Raw genomic sequence first — 13,492 nt, 5'->3', positions numbered from 1 at the left:
CGCTTGCGGGGGTGGCTGAGGCGGCGGTGGCTGCTGGGTGCTGGGAGGCCGCTCCACTGCGCAGCTCTGAGGGGACTTGATGCTGCAGGTGGCGGCGGCGGGCGGGACGCTGCTCTGTGGCATCAGGCTGCAGCTGCCGCCCACGCCGGCCATCTGCTGGGTGACCACGCAGCTGTTCTGGGTGAGGCTGCTGGAGGACGACAGGCCGCCGTAGGAGCAGCTGCTCTGGGAGGAGCTGTTCCCGCAGATGCTGCCGCCCATAGTGGAGTCGTAACTGCTGGGGTTCTCATAATTCTCCGTGGTGCTCTCGATGCTGCCCAGGTCGCTGAAGCCGCTGTCCACCACCTGCTGGGAGTGGTCCGACACGGAAGGCACATCCATCATGGGGCTGGTCTCCATGTTCTGCATAGACGGCGCGGACAGGGATCCTTGCTCCGGGCTGATCTGGGTGTAGCCCCCTTCGAGGGCAGGCACGCTGGGACTGCCGACCGAGCGCACCGACTGGCTGGGGTGGGACTGGACAGAAGACAGCGGGCTGTTGTGCTCCGAGGCGTGGCAGTCCTCCACCAGGGGCAGCTGCGGGTCCTCGTCGGCCTGGGTGTAGCTCTGCAGGGTCTGACAGGCCGCCAGGGTTTCCTCGCAGTCCTGGTAGGCGCCCTCATGCTCGCTGCTCTCCTCCTGAGTCAAAGACTGCACGGCCTGCACGGTTTCCAGATCCAGGTCACTGTGAGGGATCTCCGCCTCCTCTTTCAGCTGCAGCAGCTCTTCTTTAGAGTGGGAGTCCTCCTCGTGGTCGTCCTCAGAGCCTGGCATGTGCTCCGAGACCACGGATGCTTCGTGGGAAGTCTGCTCCTCTTCGGAATCCGGCTCTGTCTCCTCCTTGTCTTTCGCGTGCTCCCGACTGCTGTGCACATCAGGATCTAAAAAAGACTCCTGGCCACCGTGCTCCTCCTTGACGTTGCCCCCAGCTGGCTGCTCCTCCGGCCCCTTCTTCTCTGTGGACTCCAGGTGGCCGTCGTCCTCATCATCCGCGTCGCGGTCTTCGCTCTGCTGGGTCTCCGCGGCGTCCTCCTCCTCCTCCTCCTCCTCCTCCTCACGTGCACGCTGCGCCAGGTCCTGCGGCCCCTCCTCCGACGGCTGCTGCCCCACAGGGGCGCGGGGCTCCTCCTCCTCCTCGCCCACCCCGGGCCCCTCGGCTCCGGTCTCGGGGCTGCAACTGTCCGCCGGAGAGGCTGCCCTGACGTCACTGCTGGTGGTGTCCTCCCCCTCCTCCGCTTCCAGAGGCAGCTCCTCCCCTTCCTTCCTTTCCTCCCTTAAAGGCAAGTCTTCTCGGGGTCCAACAGCTTCCTGGTTCTCTTGAACTTGGGGTTCACGTCCAGGCTCAGGAAGAGGGACAACAGGCTCAACAACGCATTCTCGAGTAGAAACGGCTGCCAGCTCCCGATTCAGCTTAAGTCCCGGCTTGCGACCAGGTCTTTTCTTCCAGTGGACTGGTTTGCGGCTCTTGCCCTTGGGCCATCCCTTCTTCTTTTTCATGGGCGTGGACGTATCTGGCTCAAGTGGAGAATCCTTCACATCACATTTTCTCAAAAGAGATACTGGCTTTAGGATAGGAGTGTCTGCACAGGAGGGATAAAAAATAAAAACAGATTACAGGGTCTTGTATTTTTTAGTGCCTCTTTCTGAGACCACACGTACAACAGAAATGATTTTAATAATCATCCTGAACTCCTATCTTCACTTTCAGGTTAAGGATCTAAAGGAGACACCCATTCCATGATATCCTCTAAAGTCACACAGTGAACCGGCAGAACAACGAGAGAGGATCCTGGCCCACCCACTAGGTTCAAGTTTATCATCACCAACTGCATGGCTTTGGAGAGGGACTCTTAATATTCAGTTTCACCATCTTTAAAATGGAAATAAGCTTTATAAGGATGCAAATACTAAATAGTTCCTACAGCTACTTTAGACAAGCTGTCTTTATTGCGTAAATTACACATCCGCTCATTTCTCCTTCTTTCCCCCCACCCCTGTTTGCAATTTATATTATTGCTCTGGTTTCCTTAGTTTCTACAAAATCACTACTTCAGGTAATATCAAGCCAATTACTCCAGGCCATGTTTGAGCAACCCTACACCAACAGTTCCCAGCCAATGTTGTGTTTGTATAGGAAGAGCTGCAAGGCATGTAGTCCTGGACAAATACTGACCTGAAGCAAAAGTTAATGTACCAATGACAATGGTTTATTAGAAATAAATTTGATTATTAGCATTATTTTCTCCCCATTGATTTCTTCTATTTCTAAAAACTATAAATATGCACAGCATAAAATTTACCATTTTAACATTTTTAGGTGTACAGTTTGGTGTGGTATTAAGTACATCCACATTTCCCATTAATTTTTAAAGAGAAGACCAGCAAATCCTATTTTTTAATAGGATTGAGGGGGAGGGGCACTGGTGGGACTGAAAAGGTAGTTAGCAGTAACAACCTGAAAATAAACAAAGGAAATGTCTACATTAGAGAAAAATTTGTCCAACAGGAACTTATAGGATACTATTTTAATCTATGATGATCCAAGATAGAATTTTACTAAAGTGCCACAATGTTTTACAAAATAAAATTTTAGCTTCCTAGTTATACATCTCAAAATATAACATAATAAAATTCTGGAAAATCATGCACGATAAAGCAAAAAACTTAGTCATTACTATATTAAAAGTATTTATTATACAAAACTATGAGACTGAAGAAAATGCAAGTTGTCTACTAGATTTGAAATTGAGTGAATTTATTTTTAAAAGGAGAATAAAAGCCCAACTGGTTAGTACATAAAAGCTATAGGTATATGTACCAAGCATGGACAACAAGATTCCTACAAATTCACCCAGCAAAGCAAAGCAGCTCAATCTGACCCCAGCAAGGCAAGCCCTCCAGACGGAAGCAGCACGACACATGGGCAGAAACTTTAGGCTAGACGTGAACAGCTAGTTTGGGACCCAAGTCATATATAGCCCATTTTTTTTCATCTCTAAAAAGGAAATGACAACAAGTCTAATCAGTGGATTTTTAGCTATGCCATAAAATTTAACTTATTTTGAGGTACTGTTACCATTTTTATCAGAAATTTAACTACTTGTTGAGTAAGACATATTAGAGATATGATTCAGGAACAGATTTGAATCAAGTCCAATTTACATGAACCTGACCTTATTTGAGAACCACTTCTAAGCACTTAGTCATTTAACAATATTTACTAAGTGCCTATTTTAAGCACTCAGCATACACAATTAGCAAAACAGGCCAGGTCTATAGACTGCACATTCCATTAAAGGGTTATTAATTAAATATCTTCCTGATGCTAAGTCTAATATACCCATTGACTAAAGATTCAGATAATGGCCGAGAAAGGAGCAGGCAAAAGAACAATTTCCTAACAGCAAGATACTTTCTGCAGAAGCAAAAATAGGTCTTGAGTTGAAGGGGGAACTACGAAAAAGCACTTTTATAAAAGGACAGAAAACTAAGTGAGAAAATGAGGATGAGCACACTTGATACAACTCTTCAGAGGCTGCGAGTCATTCTGCACGTGCCCAGTGGGTCGTGTCTGCCTTTCAGCCCTCTCTGTTGGAGGTTTGCCACTATCACTGCTGTATCTTTCACAACAAGAAAACCACAGTAAGCAACAGCTCTGCGAAGCATACCATCAGCATCATCTGAATCTTCGTATTCGTCTCTGTCTTTAGACTTCCTCTTAGAAGCGGGTCGACACCTGAGAACGTCCTGTGAGGACAAGTGACGGAAGTACCCTTGAGAGAAGAGCTCGTTCTCATCCTCTTCCTCTTCCTCCTGGTCAATCTCAAACGTGGGTTCTAATCTTGGCATCGGCCTCTCGGAGTCAGAGTCTTCAAAAGGCTCGTCTAAGACCTCCGTGGTCTCAGAAATGGTTTCTGTGACCACACTGCTATTGTGGTGTTTGCGCTTTCGGACTCGCCTTCTTCGGTGAAGAATTGGTTTCTATTTAAAAGAGAAAGGAGCATTTTATTTACAGTAATGAATGCTATCATTTCCATTAGTAACATGATTAATAGTTTTTAAACCTGCTAGAATTAGCACATACAAAATGAACAGGCCGTTTGCCAAAAGACATTTTGAATATTATTTCAAAATACTATAGTAAAAGATAAAAAATACTATAGTAAGATACTATACATACATAAAGTGTCACAGATACAAAGTATCACTGAATACAACTGTGTAAAAGAATCGACAGGCATGCCTAGAGAGTAGATATTAACATTCCCTTACTAACAGTTCAGTTAAATTTAGCACCCTAGGGAAGCTGACTATTTCAGAAATGACACAGTGACTAGTCCCTTAACTTCTCTTTTCCTCAAAAGAAAAAAAGAAATAAAACACTCTTCGTCTCACAACTCCACTGTGCAGGTCAGCAGAACCATCAGGAAGGCTGTACACCATTTTCATAGGCTATCCACAAAGAGTTACAGTGGAGCCTGGGAATGGGTTCAGGTCTCCTTGGCGTCCATGAGCATTCAGAAGTAAAATAACTCTGTTACTGGGACCTGGTACATTAGGCACAATTTTGTACTAGGGTTGATCTAACACCTTGAATCACATGAAAGATATCACAAAATAATACTGTATCACCAAAACTGATCTAATTCAATCCCCTCATTCTAGAGAGGCCAGAGAATTTACAGAACTTGCTTTAAGGTCATATCCAGTCAGTAGAGAAATGGCTGTAAAACAGTTTCTGACTCCTAGTCAAGTGAATCTCTTCAAAAACTTCAAAAGTATCCTGTACACGATCTCACTGCCTGTTATAATATTCTCTTTTTACACAGGCAAATAGCACAATTTTATTTTATAAAAAGGCAATATAAGCCTAGGATGGCAAAGATATATTCTTCATGGTCACGTAACGAACAGCAGGTTAATCATTTTTTCTTCACTTCAAATTTACTAGTTTTCTAGTTGAGAACACAATTTTCAAACTAGGTTAAACATGGACTTGCTCTGAGGAGAAATGGCTGATCCTAGGACTGGGGCATGAAATACACAAGATGAACCTGGAACATTTTGTAGAACCAGAATGTAACGAAGTGCTGAAAACAAAACAAACCAAAAACACTTCACAATGTTGAGGGTATGTATGTTGAAGAGACACAGGAGCAAAACTGAAAGAGCTCCTCATGGCCAAGGCTGGAACAATTTGAGCAACAAATTAGTAAGATGGTAGAACTGGATTATAACTTGACGTATAAAGTAAATATCTATGAGTCCATACTGATATAAATAAATGCTTGAATCAAGAAATAGATGGGGAAAAATGGATAAATCCCCCAAACAGAATTCCAAATAATTAACACGATATTCTGCTCTTAGGGAGTAGAGCATAACTCCCTGTATCTTAAGTGTGGGCTGTAGGCAGTAACTTCCTTCCAAAGAATACAGTATGGAAAAGAGTTTGAAAAAAGGAGTAACTTTACAGTAGAGAAACCTGACAAACCTGATACCTGGAGCCAGGCGACCGGGGTTCATGTGAACGTGAACAGTGAGAAGTCACACTGACAGCAAATACCCTTGTATTTGGTAATCGGTACGGACTGACGGCAGATACCCTTATATGATGTGATGAGAATGGCACTTTACCTCTGGGGCCTTCTTCCCCAAAACCCATCACCCCATTTTACTATCATAAGGGGCGTTCTACAAAATCTAGCCAGTACTCCTCAAACCTGGCAAGGCCTTCAAAAACAAGTAGTCTGAGAAACTGCCAACAACAAGAAGGGGGCCTAAAGAGACATGACGACTAAACATAAGGTGGTGTGCTGGGGCAGGAGAGGACATTAGGGAAAACAGAGGAAAGCTGAATGAAGTATGGACTCTAGCTAAAAATGCATCAGTACTGGTTCACTGTGACAAATGTACCATACCAAGGTAAAAGGTTAATAATAGGGGAAACTGGGGAATATAGGAACTCTTTGTACTTTCTTTGCAATAAATTTGTAAATCTAAAACTCTTCTAAAATGGAAAGCTCATTCTTTAATAAATAGCCCTATCTTCTTTTTTTTTTTTAAGGTTCTGCTAAGGAAAAGAATGATTTTATTGTTCTGGATGAAAGCTGTCACCTCACTAGCACAGAATGGCTCATCCAGAGCTGACACACTTCAGTCTGGCTGGTCTGCAGCAATGTTTAAAGTTCACCCCATAGCCTGGGAGATTTCTGGTATACAGATTAACAGAAGTCATTGTCATCATCACACAGCGTTTACTAACGATCTGGCTATCATTCAACCTTTGCAAGATGATGAAATATAGTTTAGAAAATACTTTTAAAACAAAGTTAAGTCAAACCACTGGAGGGTTGGAGAGGAGAGTGAGAAGGGAGGACAGAGGACAGGAGAGACAGTACCACCAGGGGTGAGAAGAATGGCTTCACTCCGAGCATCGCAATGCAGGGCACCGTTACGCCCACTTTCCATCGAATTGTGTAGTGGTTTCCTCTCCTTTTCTAATAGAAACATTTCTAATCTGTACGTTTTGTCTGTTTGTGTTTGGCCACACTACGTGGCATGCGGGATCTTAGTTCCCCAACCACGGATCAAACCCGTGCCCCCTGCAGTGGAAGCACAGTGTCTTAACCACTGGACCACCAGGGAAGTCCCTGTATGTTTTTTTTAAATCCCTGAAAAGTCCTACTTTGAAATCAAACTAGCAAGCTGAAAACAGTCTGTCAGCCCTTAAACAAGTTTATTTATGACTTCTAAGTGAACTCCCACGAACCAAAGAAGTCATGTGCACATTTCAAATGCTCACTGGGAACATCACATGCTGCAACATACTGAGGCTTGAAGCTGAAAGGCTAACACACTATGGGTTAACTCCAGCACAGCACAGAGACGGACCCCACCTTCCGCTTCAGCGTGGGCTTGGTGAGGACCGGGGGCGAGCTGGACCGCGGGCTCTCGGGCTCCCCCTCCTCCTCGCTGCTCTCGCTGCAGCCCCGCAGGAGGGCCCTGTCCCCATCGCTGTAGCGACCTTCACTGTAGCGACGGGGCAGCCTGTCGTGGCTTTCTGGCAGCCCACACTTCAGAGGCTCGGGGCTTTTCTTGAGCGGTCCTCGCCAGAGCTCGAGCCCCTCACTCGGTCTTCTTTTGGGACCATCTGGCATCGCGTCCTGGCTTGGCTGCTCCTGCGAGGCTGCCGACTGCTCCTGGCCTTCCGTGTACTCTTCTTGGCAGGTTTCTGATTTTTCCTCACAGTCTCCATACTGCTCCGGAGGAGCTGATGTCTCTTCCAAAAGCAGTTTTGAATCCTCATCACCAAAGCGCTCCTGGGCTTTTCTGTTCTTCCTCCTCCAGCGGCCTCTCCGAGATGGCTGATTATTGGCAGGAAGACTGTCACGGGGAAGGACCTGTTTGTTCAAACGCGTAGAACTGGCTGGTGCTGTAACTTCTGGTTTCTTTTCACTTTCTACTGAAGAATAAGAATCTTGTTCTTTGTTCTCACGAGATGCAGACTTCCCCACCTGATGTTAGAAAATAAAACCATGCTGGTTAATTTTCAGTCTTATTTGGTTATATCTCCTATTCTGACCTTTTAAAAACTGAGATAAAAAAAGAAAACAGAGCTTTAAAGAGAAAGTTATTATTTAATGGCTAACAAATATCTCTTATGTGTTAGGGACTGTTTTAAATACTATATGGGTATAATTCACACCAATTACATGAAGTATTATTATTATTATATCCCCATTTTACAAATGACGTTAACTGAGGCACAAAAGAATGTAACTTGCCCCAGGTCATGGAATGGCAAATGAAGAAGCTGGGATATAAACCCAGACAGTCTGACCCAAGAGTCAGCGCTCTTAACTGCTATACAATACCATATTCAATAAACAAAGTGAATATTATTATTCTTATAATCTGGTAAATGTTAAATGAGATAGTTTATGAAATTTCTCAGAAACAAATTTATAAACAGAGGAGACGGACTCTGGGGCATGGGCAAGAGAAAGAGGATGCTCAAAAAATTAAAGAAAATTTCTGTAATTATTTTGACTTATTTTATTCTGAATATTTTATTTTATTTTGAAAATTACACTAAACAGGGGTATGAAACTTTATGTTTATCAAAGGAGGACACAGATTTTTAAAGGATGAAAAGCACTGCTTTAAAAAAAAGAACAGGGGCTTCCCTGGTGGCGCAGTGGTTGAGAGTCCGCCTGCCGATGCAGGGGACACGGGTTCGTGCCCCGGTCTGGGAAGATCTCACATGCCGCGGAGCGGCTGGGCCCGTGAGCCACGGCCGCTGAGCCTGCGCGTCTGGAGCCTGTGCTCTGCAACGGGAGGGGCCACAACAGTGAGAGGCCCGCGTACCGCGATAAAAAAATTAAATTAAATTAAAAATAAATAAATAAATAAGAAAAGAACAGAGACAAGTACACATCACATAAAGAAAAATACTGAAAATGATGTAATGGAGTACAGTCCCTCATTAACCCTTTAATGGCTAGAGACACTGAACTATTTGGTGCTCCATTAGAAAACATGCATCTGTTTACTTCCTTAATGTTTTAAGGAAAATGTATCTTCATTTTATTTTAAACAATGGTCAGATTTAGATTCAATTCAGATTCCTCAATTCCTATACAGCTTCAAATTTAGCTGCTTATTGGCACTGTGATAAGAAATATTTACTCATAAGTAACATAACAAATTTGAAGGTTTCCTAATGATACAAGGCTTAAAAATATAGAAAGAAGTAAACAAAACACAGTCTTCCTGAAATTTCTATCACTGAAATAAACTCAGAAATTCTAATGTGAATTTATGGTGTTGGTTTAAGATATCATTATAGGTACATCACAAACACTCATGAAAACCAAAACATGCTCTTGTATCATCAACAACAGGGACCATTCGTGCCCTTACACTCGTCTCTAATTCTCCTTCCTGGCTCTGAGGCTCTTCCTGTTCTCCATCCTCCTCCTCCTCCTCCTCCTCCTCCTCTTCCTCCTCCTCCTCTTCCTCCTCCTCTTCCTCCTCCTCCGAGACGACTGAATTGGAGACTATGACAGGAGTCCAGCGCAAACACTCTGGATCTACATCCACAGGCCGCAGATTCAGCTGAAGCTTTGCCATGTGATCTTGGATCAGTTTTTCCCGGCGGATAATCACAAATCTGAAACCAGAGAAAAGTTTATAGCAATCAACGACGCACAAGGAGTACCAAACAATGAATATGGAGCTACACCCTCAGAAAGCCCTGGAGATAAAAATGCTTCACAAAAAGCCTCCCTGGGAAGACACCACCACTGAGATGGCTCAGAATATGAACTGGACAAACACTTCACACTCAACTAGAGTGAGGGATGAGGTTGTTTCAGCCACTTCCCATTCTCACATTTCCCACCTCTGAAACTTCTGCTACTCTCCTGTACTCTTTTACTCTCCATCTTTCTAGCCCAAATGCCTCCTTTCTTTGTGACCTTTTCTCAACCACACTAGAAAAGGGTAAGCTGTCTTTCCTTTGACTTGTATTTCTTTTGTCCCATTTGTATGGAAATTAATCAAGGGTGTATTTTATTTGACACTATTTCTACAGTTGTTACCTCTTGTATTGTGAAGGAGCTCCCAATAAATAAAATAAAAGATTCAGTAGCTTAGGTACAAAAGTTAGAAGAAGGAAGACCAGAAAAAAAGTTGTAAAAAAAAATATGGTCAATAGTATAAAATACAGAAAGGAAAATGATGTCTCAGTATCACCAAGTACACCATTTGTATTAGTTTATGTCCTTTAATTGACAATTTGGCTGTCCGATCCAAAACCTTCTACCTAATTATCTTTCAAAGGTTATACAAAGGGATGTGATACTCACTGGTCACTCCGGAAGTCCAGCATTCGCAGGTGGTGGAGTGTGGAAGTAATGTCTTGAGGGCAGATTCCAGTCAACTTACTTAACTTCTTAATGCTGATTTGCTTGTCGTTTTGGTGATAAAGGCACTCCAATATTACACTTTTCCAATAAGCCATGTAGGAAAGACGACCTAGATCGGATAACGGTTTCTCTGGAGACCCTGCTTGGCCTTCACGCTTTGATAACAAATAACCTAAAGAAACCCCCAAATCACAAATATGTCAGAGAGCCTAAAAGAGGGCAGTTTACAAAAATAACAAGCCCCTCTTCCACAATCAATCCAAGTATCATACGCTATAATTTCAAAGGTAAATTCCTTCAAGAAAAAGAACAAAATTACAAAATCACTTGAAAACAAATTTGCAGGAAGATTACATAATTTGTACACACCGAACATGAAGTTAGCATTACTTTGTCTATAGTTAATATAAATCACAGTTAGAATATTCAAACTGTTAAAAATCAGGACTTCACATTCATAGGCAAGAATGCTTTTTATTCAATGTACAAGGAGGGGAAACCACCCTTGCATGTTTTATTTAGACCACTAGATGGCAACAGATCTACCCGAACTGCACAGTACAAAAGAACGCCTTTAGTTTTTACATAACCCTATCTATGAAGATTGCAGTTCTGTGAATGATTTAGATGACGATTTCTCACTTCAACCAAAGCTATCCTCACAATTACCTATCACCCTAATTTCTGGTGAACAAGAATGTCAGTGTGCGAGCGTCACTGTGCGTGGTGGTATTACTTTGTCCTCTTGTCCAGTGCGTGAGTCTCAAGAACAGGAAAAGAAAGGCATAAATTCTAAGGGAAATCAGTCTAAGAATGGTAATGTGGGAAAATACATTACATTAAAATAATGTTTGATAATAAAAAATACTGTAATCATACAATTATTTGTATATCTCAAAAAAATGACTAATAAAATATTTTCCCCTAACTTTGCTACTTAATGGCATACATGTCCAATCATGAGTCCTATTTCAAAACAGTATACTGATATTAAAGGAAATAATCTGAGTTTTACCCTCTACTATTAGTCGGAAAAAAAACCACCAAGAAAATGTAAAAAATAACCAATGGCACATATTTCCAATAAAATATAGTCAGGAACACAGTCTAAGGCCAAGTAGAATAAGCTTCATTGGTCTGCATGAGAATTAATACTAGTGATGTAATCATCTGATATTTAGAAGAATTTCCTGTATCAAAATCCTTAGTTTAACCATTACTTCTTTAAATATTATTTAAATATTATTATTTATTTAAATATTATTCCTTTAAATATTATTTTTAGCCCAATTATCTGAGAGAAAATATGCCCTCGAATACCACTATTTTATAATCAGTATAAAATTTACCTCAAACATACATTTACTTTCTAAGCAAGATTATCAATGTATAAAACAAAATGCAGGGCTTCCCTGGTGGCGCAGTGGTTAAGAATCCGCCTGCCAATGCAGGGGACACAGGTTTGAGCCCTGGTCCGGGAAGATCCCACATGCCACAGAGCAACTAAGCCCATGTGCCACAACTACTGAGCCTGCACTCTAGAGCCCGTGAGCCACAACTACTGAAGCCCACATGCCTAGAGCCCATGCTCCGCAACAAGAGAAGCCACCGCAATGAGAAGCCCGCGCACCGCAACAAAGAGTAGCCCCCGCTCACTGCAACTAGGAGAAAGCCTGCGTGCAGCATCGAAGACCCAACACAGCCAAAAATAAATAAATAAATTTATAAAAACAACAACAACAAATTGCAAGTTCCACAATAACCTTTTTTAAGAACTGTTAGCTTTCAATTTTAACTCCAATTTTTTACTGTATCATTTACTTCTAAAATTTTTAAAGGTGCATATTTTTAACCACGAGGTAGATAGAGCCTGTAACTAAAAAAACGATGCACACACACATTTTCTCAGATAACTGGGTAATCAAAAGAGGGCAGGTGCTGCACTTCTTTATTAGTACTAATTTAAGTAGTTTTACAGTGTTTTTAATATTGTTGTGAGAATTAACTGCATAAAACAGAACTAAGTTCTGTTGTAAATTAATAGCTGCAAATTAAAACTATTTGCTATAGATCACACAGAAGCTCATATCCAATATTAGCTATTTTGGAAATATTCACATGCAACCAAAAGAAAAAACATGTTCATGGCCTTAGGCTTTAAAGTTCCACTCAGCAGGGCTTCCCTGGTGGCACAGTGGTTGAGAATCTGCCTGCTAATGCAGGGGACACGGGTTCGAGCCCTGGTCTGGGGAGATCCCACATGCCGCGGAGCAACTAGGCCCGTGAGCCACAACTACTGAGCCTGCGCGTCTGGAGCCTGTGCTCCACAACAAGAGAGGCCACGACAGTGAGAGGCCCGCGCACCGCGATGAAGAGTGACCCCCACTTGTCACAACTAGGGAAAGCCCTTGCACAGAAACGAAGACCCAACACAGCCAAAAATAAATTAATTAATTAAAGTACCCTTAATTTTAAAGAATAAAAAAAAGTTCCACTCAGCAGTATGACAAAAGATACAAGCAACCAATAAATCATCTGCAAATCTTTAAAAATACACACACACATACATACACACACACACACTCCACAGGAAGAGACAATGAGCAATTATGTTACTATAATCCTTACTGAAATCGATGAGAAACCTGCCATAGCCCTTGCGTTGGTACTGGGGAAGAATCATTATACAGGAAACGTTGTACTTCTGTTGGCAGTGCTTTTCCTGGTGGAGAAAACAAAAGCTAAGTTTTTGGCTGGTAAGACTAAACACTGATGTTAATTTTTAAGAAACAAATACTAATAGTCAAAAACCACAGCCCTGGTCCTTTGGGAATAGCAATGCACATCAAGAAAAAAACACCCCTCTGGGAGGAGAAAGGACATGGTTAAGTCACTGCCATTACCCACAAAGCAACCATACCAGGAGAATAAAAATATAAATTGAAATGACGCCACCCAACACCATGTGCAACTCAAAAACAGTATGTCAATGCCTGAGGTGAGCAGAGGAATCCGAGTCCCAACGGATCTGCAAAGCTACAAATGGTGTCAGTGTGGCACCCTAGAAGTGGGACGATTCATCACCAAAGTTTCCTTTATTTCCCTTTTTGGTGCTACATAGGGTGGGAATAAATACACTTTTATAAATCAAGCAATATATTTAAAATTATATTTAACTACTGAAATAGCCTAATAACAGAACTAGGACTTTTCACTTAACTATCTTTATACACTTAGATTTTACCATGGGCTTGCTTAAATGAAAGTACATCTTTTACATTGTTTGACTACAAAAGAAACTATTTTTTCTCCCCAAGAGAATGAAAAATTGAAGGAGAGAAAATACCCTTTAATAAAAGTGGCTTCCTAAAAATTCTTACTTCTATGCCTAAAATGCAAATTAGGAAGAGATTTAAAATGAGAAAGAACTCAGAGAGGTAATGACTCTGTTTATTTCATGAGTTCTATCTATCATCACCATGGGAGTAGAAATCATAGTAAAGCTTTCCCTCTGGGTAAGC

General features: G+C 42.2%; 1 protein-coding gene across 1 annotated transcript in view; it reads right to left on the bottom strand.

Annotated features, from left to right (window-relative positions):
• Positions 1–13,492, bottom strand: part of KAT6A (lysine acetyltransferase 6A) — a 107,321-nt gene that overhangs the window by 2,111 nt on the left and 91,718 nt on the right. Inside the window, 6 exon segments of the mRNA XM_024765119.1 lie at positions 1–1,619; positions 3,708–4,020; positions 6,939–7,556; positions 8,965–9,214; positions 9,912–10,143; positions 12,600–12,693. The exon segment at positions 1–1,619 is cut by the window's left edge and continues 25 nt beyond it. Coding sequence (XP_024620887.1) covers positions 1–1,619; positions 3,708–4,020; positions 6,939–7,556; positions 8,965–9,214; positions 9,912–10,143; positions 12,600–12,693 — 3,126 coding nt within the window.

The sequence above is a fragment of the Neophocaena asiaeorientalis genome, unplaced genomic scaffold (assembly GCF_003031525.2).
Source record: "Neophocaena asiaeorientalis asiaeorientalis breed wild unplaced genomic scaffold, Neophocaena_asiaeorientalis_V1.1 scaffold14, whole genome shotgun sequence".
Classification (NCBI taxonomy): Eukaryota; Metazoa; Chordata; class Mammalia; order Artiodactyla; family Phocoenidae; genus Neophocaena; species Neophocaena asiaeorientalis.
The sequence above is the reverse complement of the archived record's forward strand: the minus strand, read 5'-3'. Positions and strand labels throughout refer to the sequence as shown.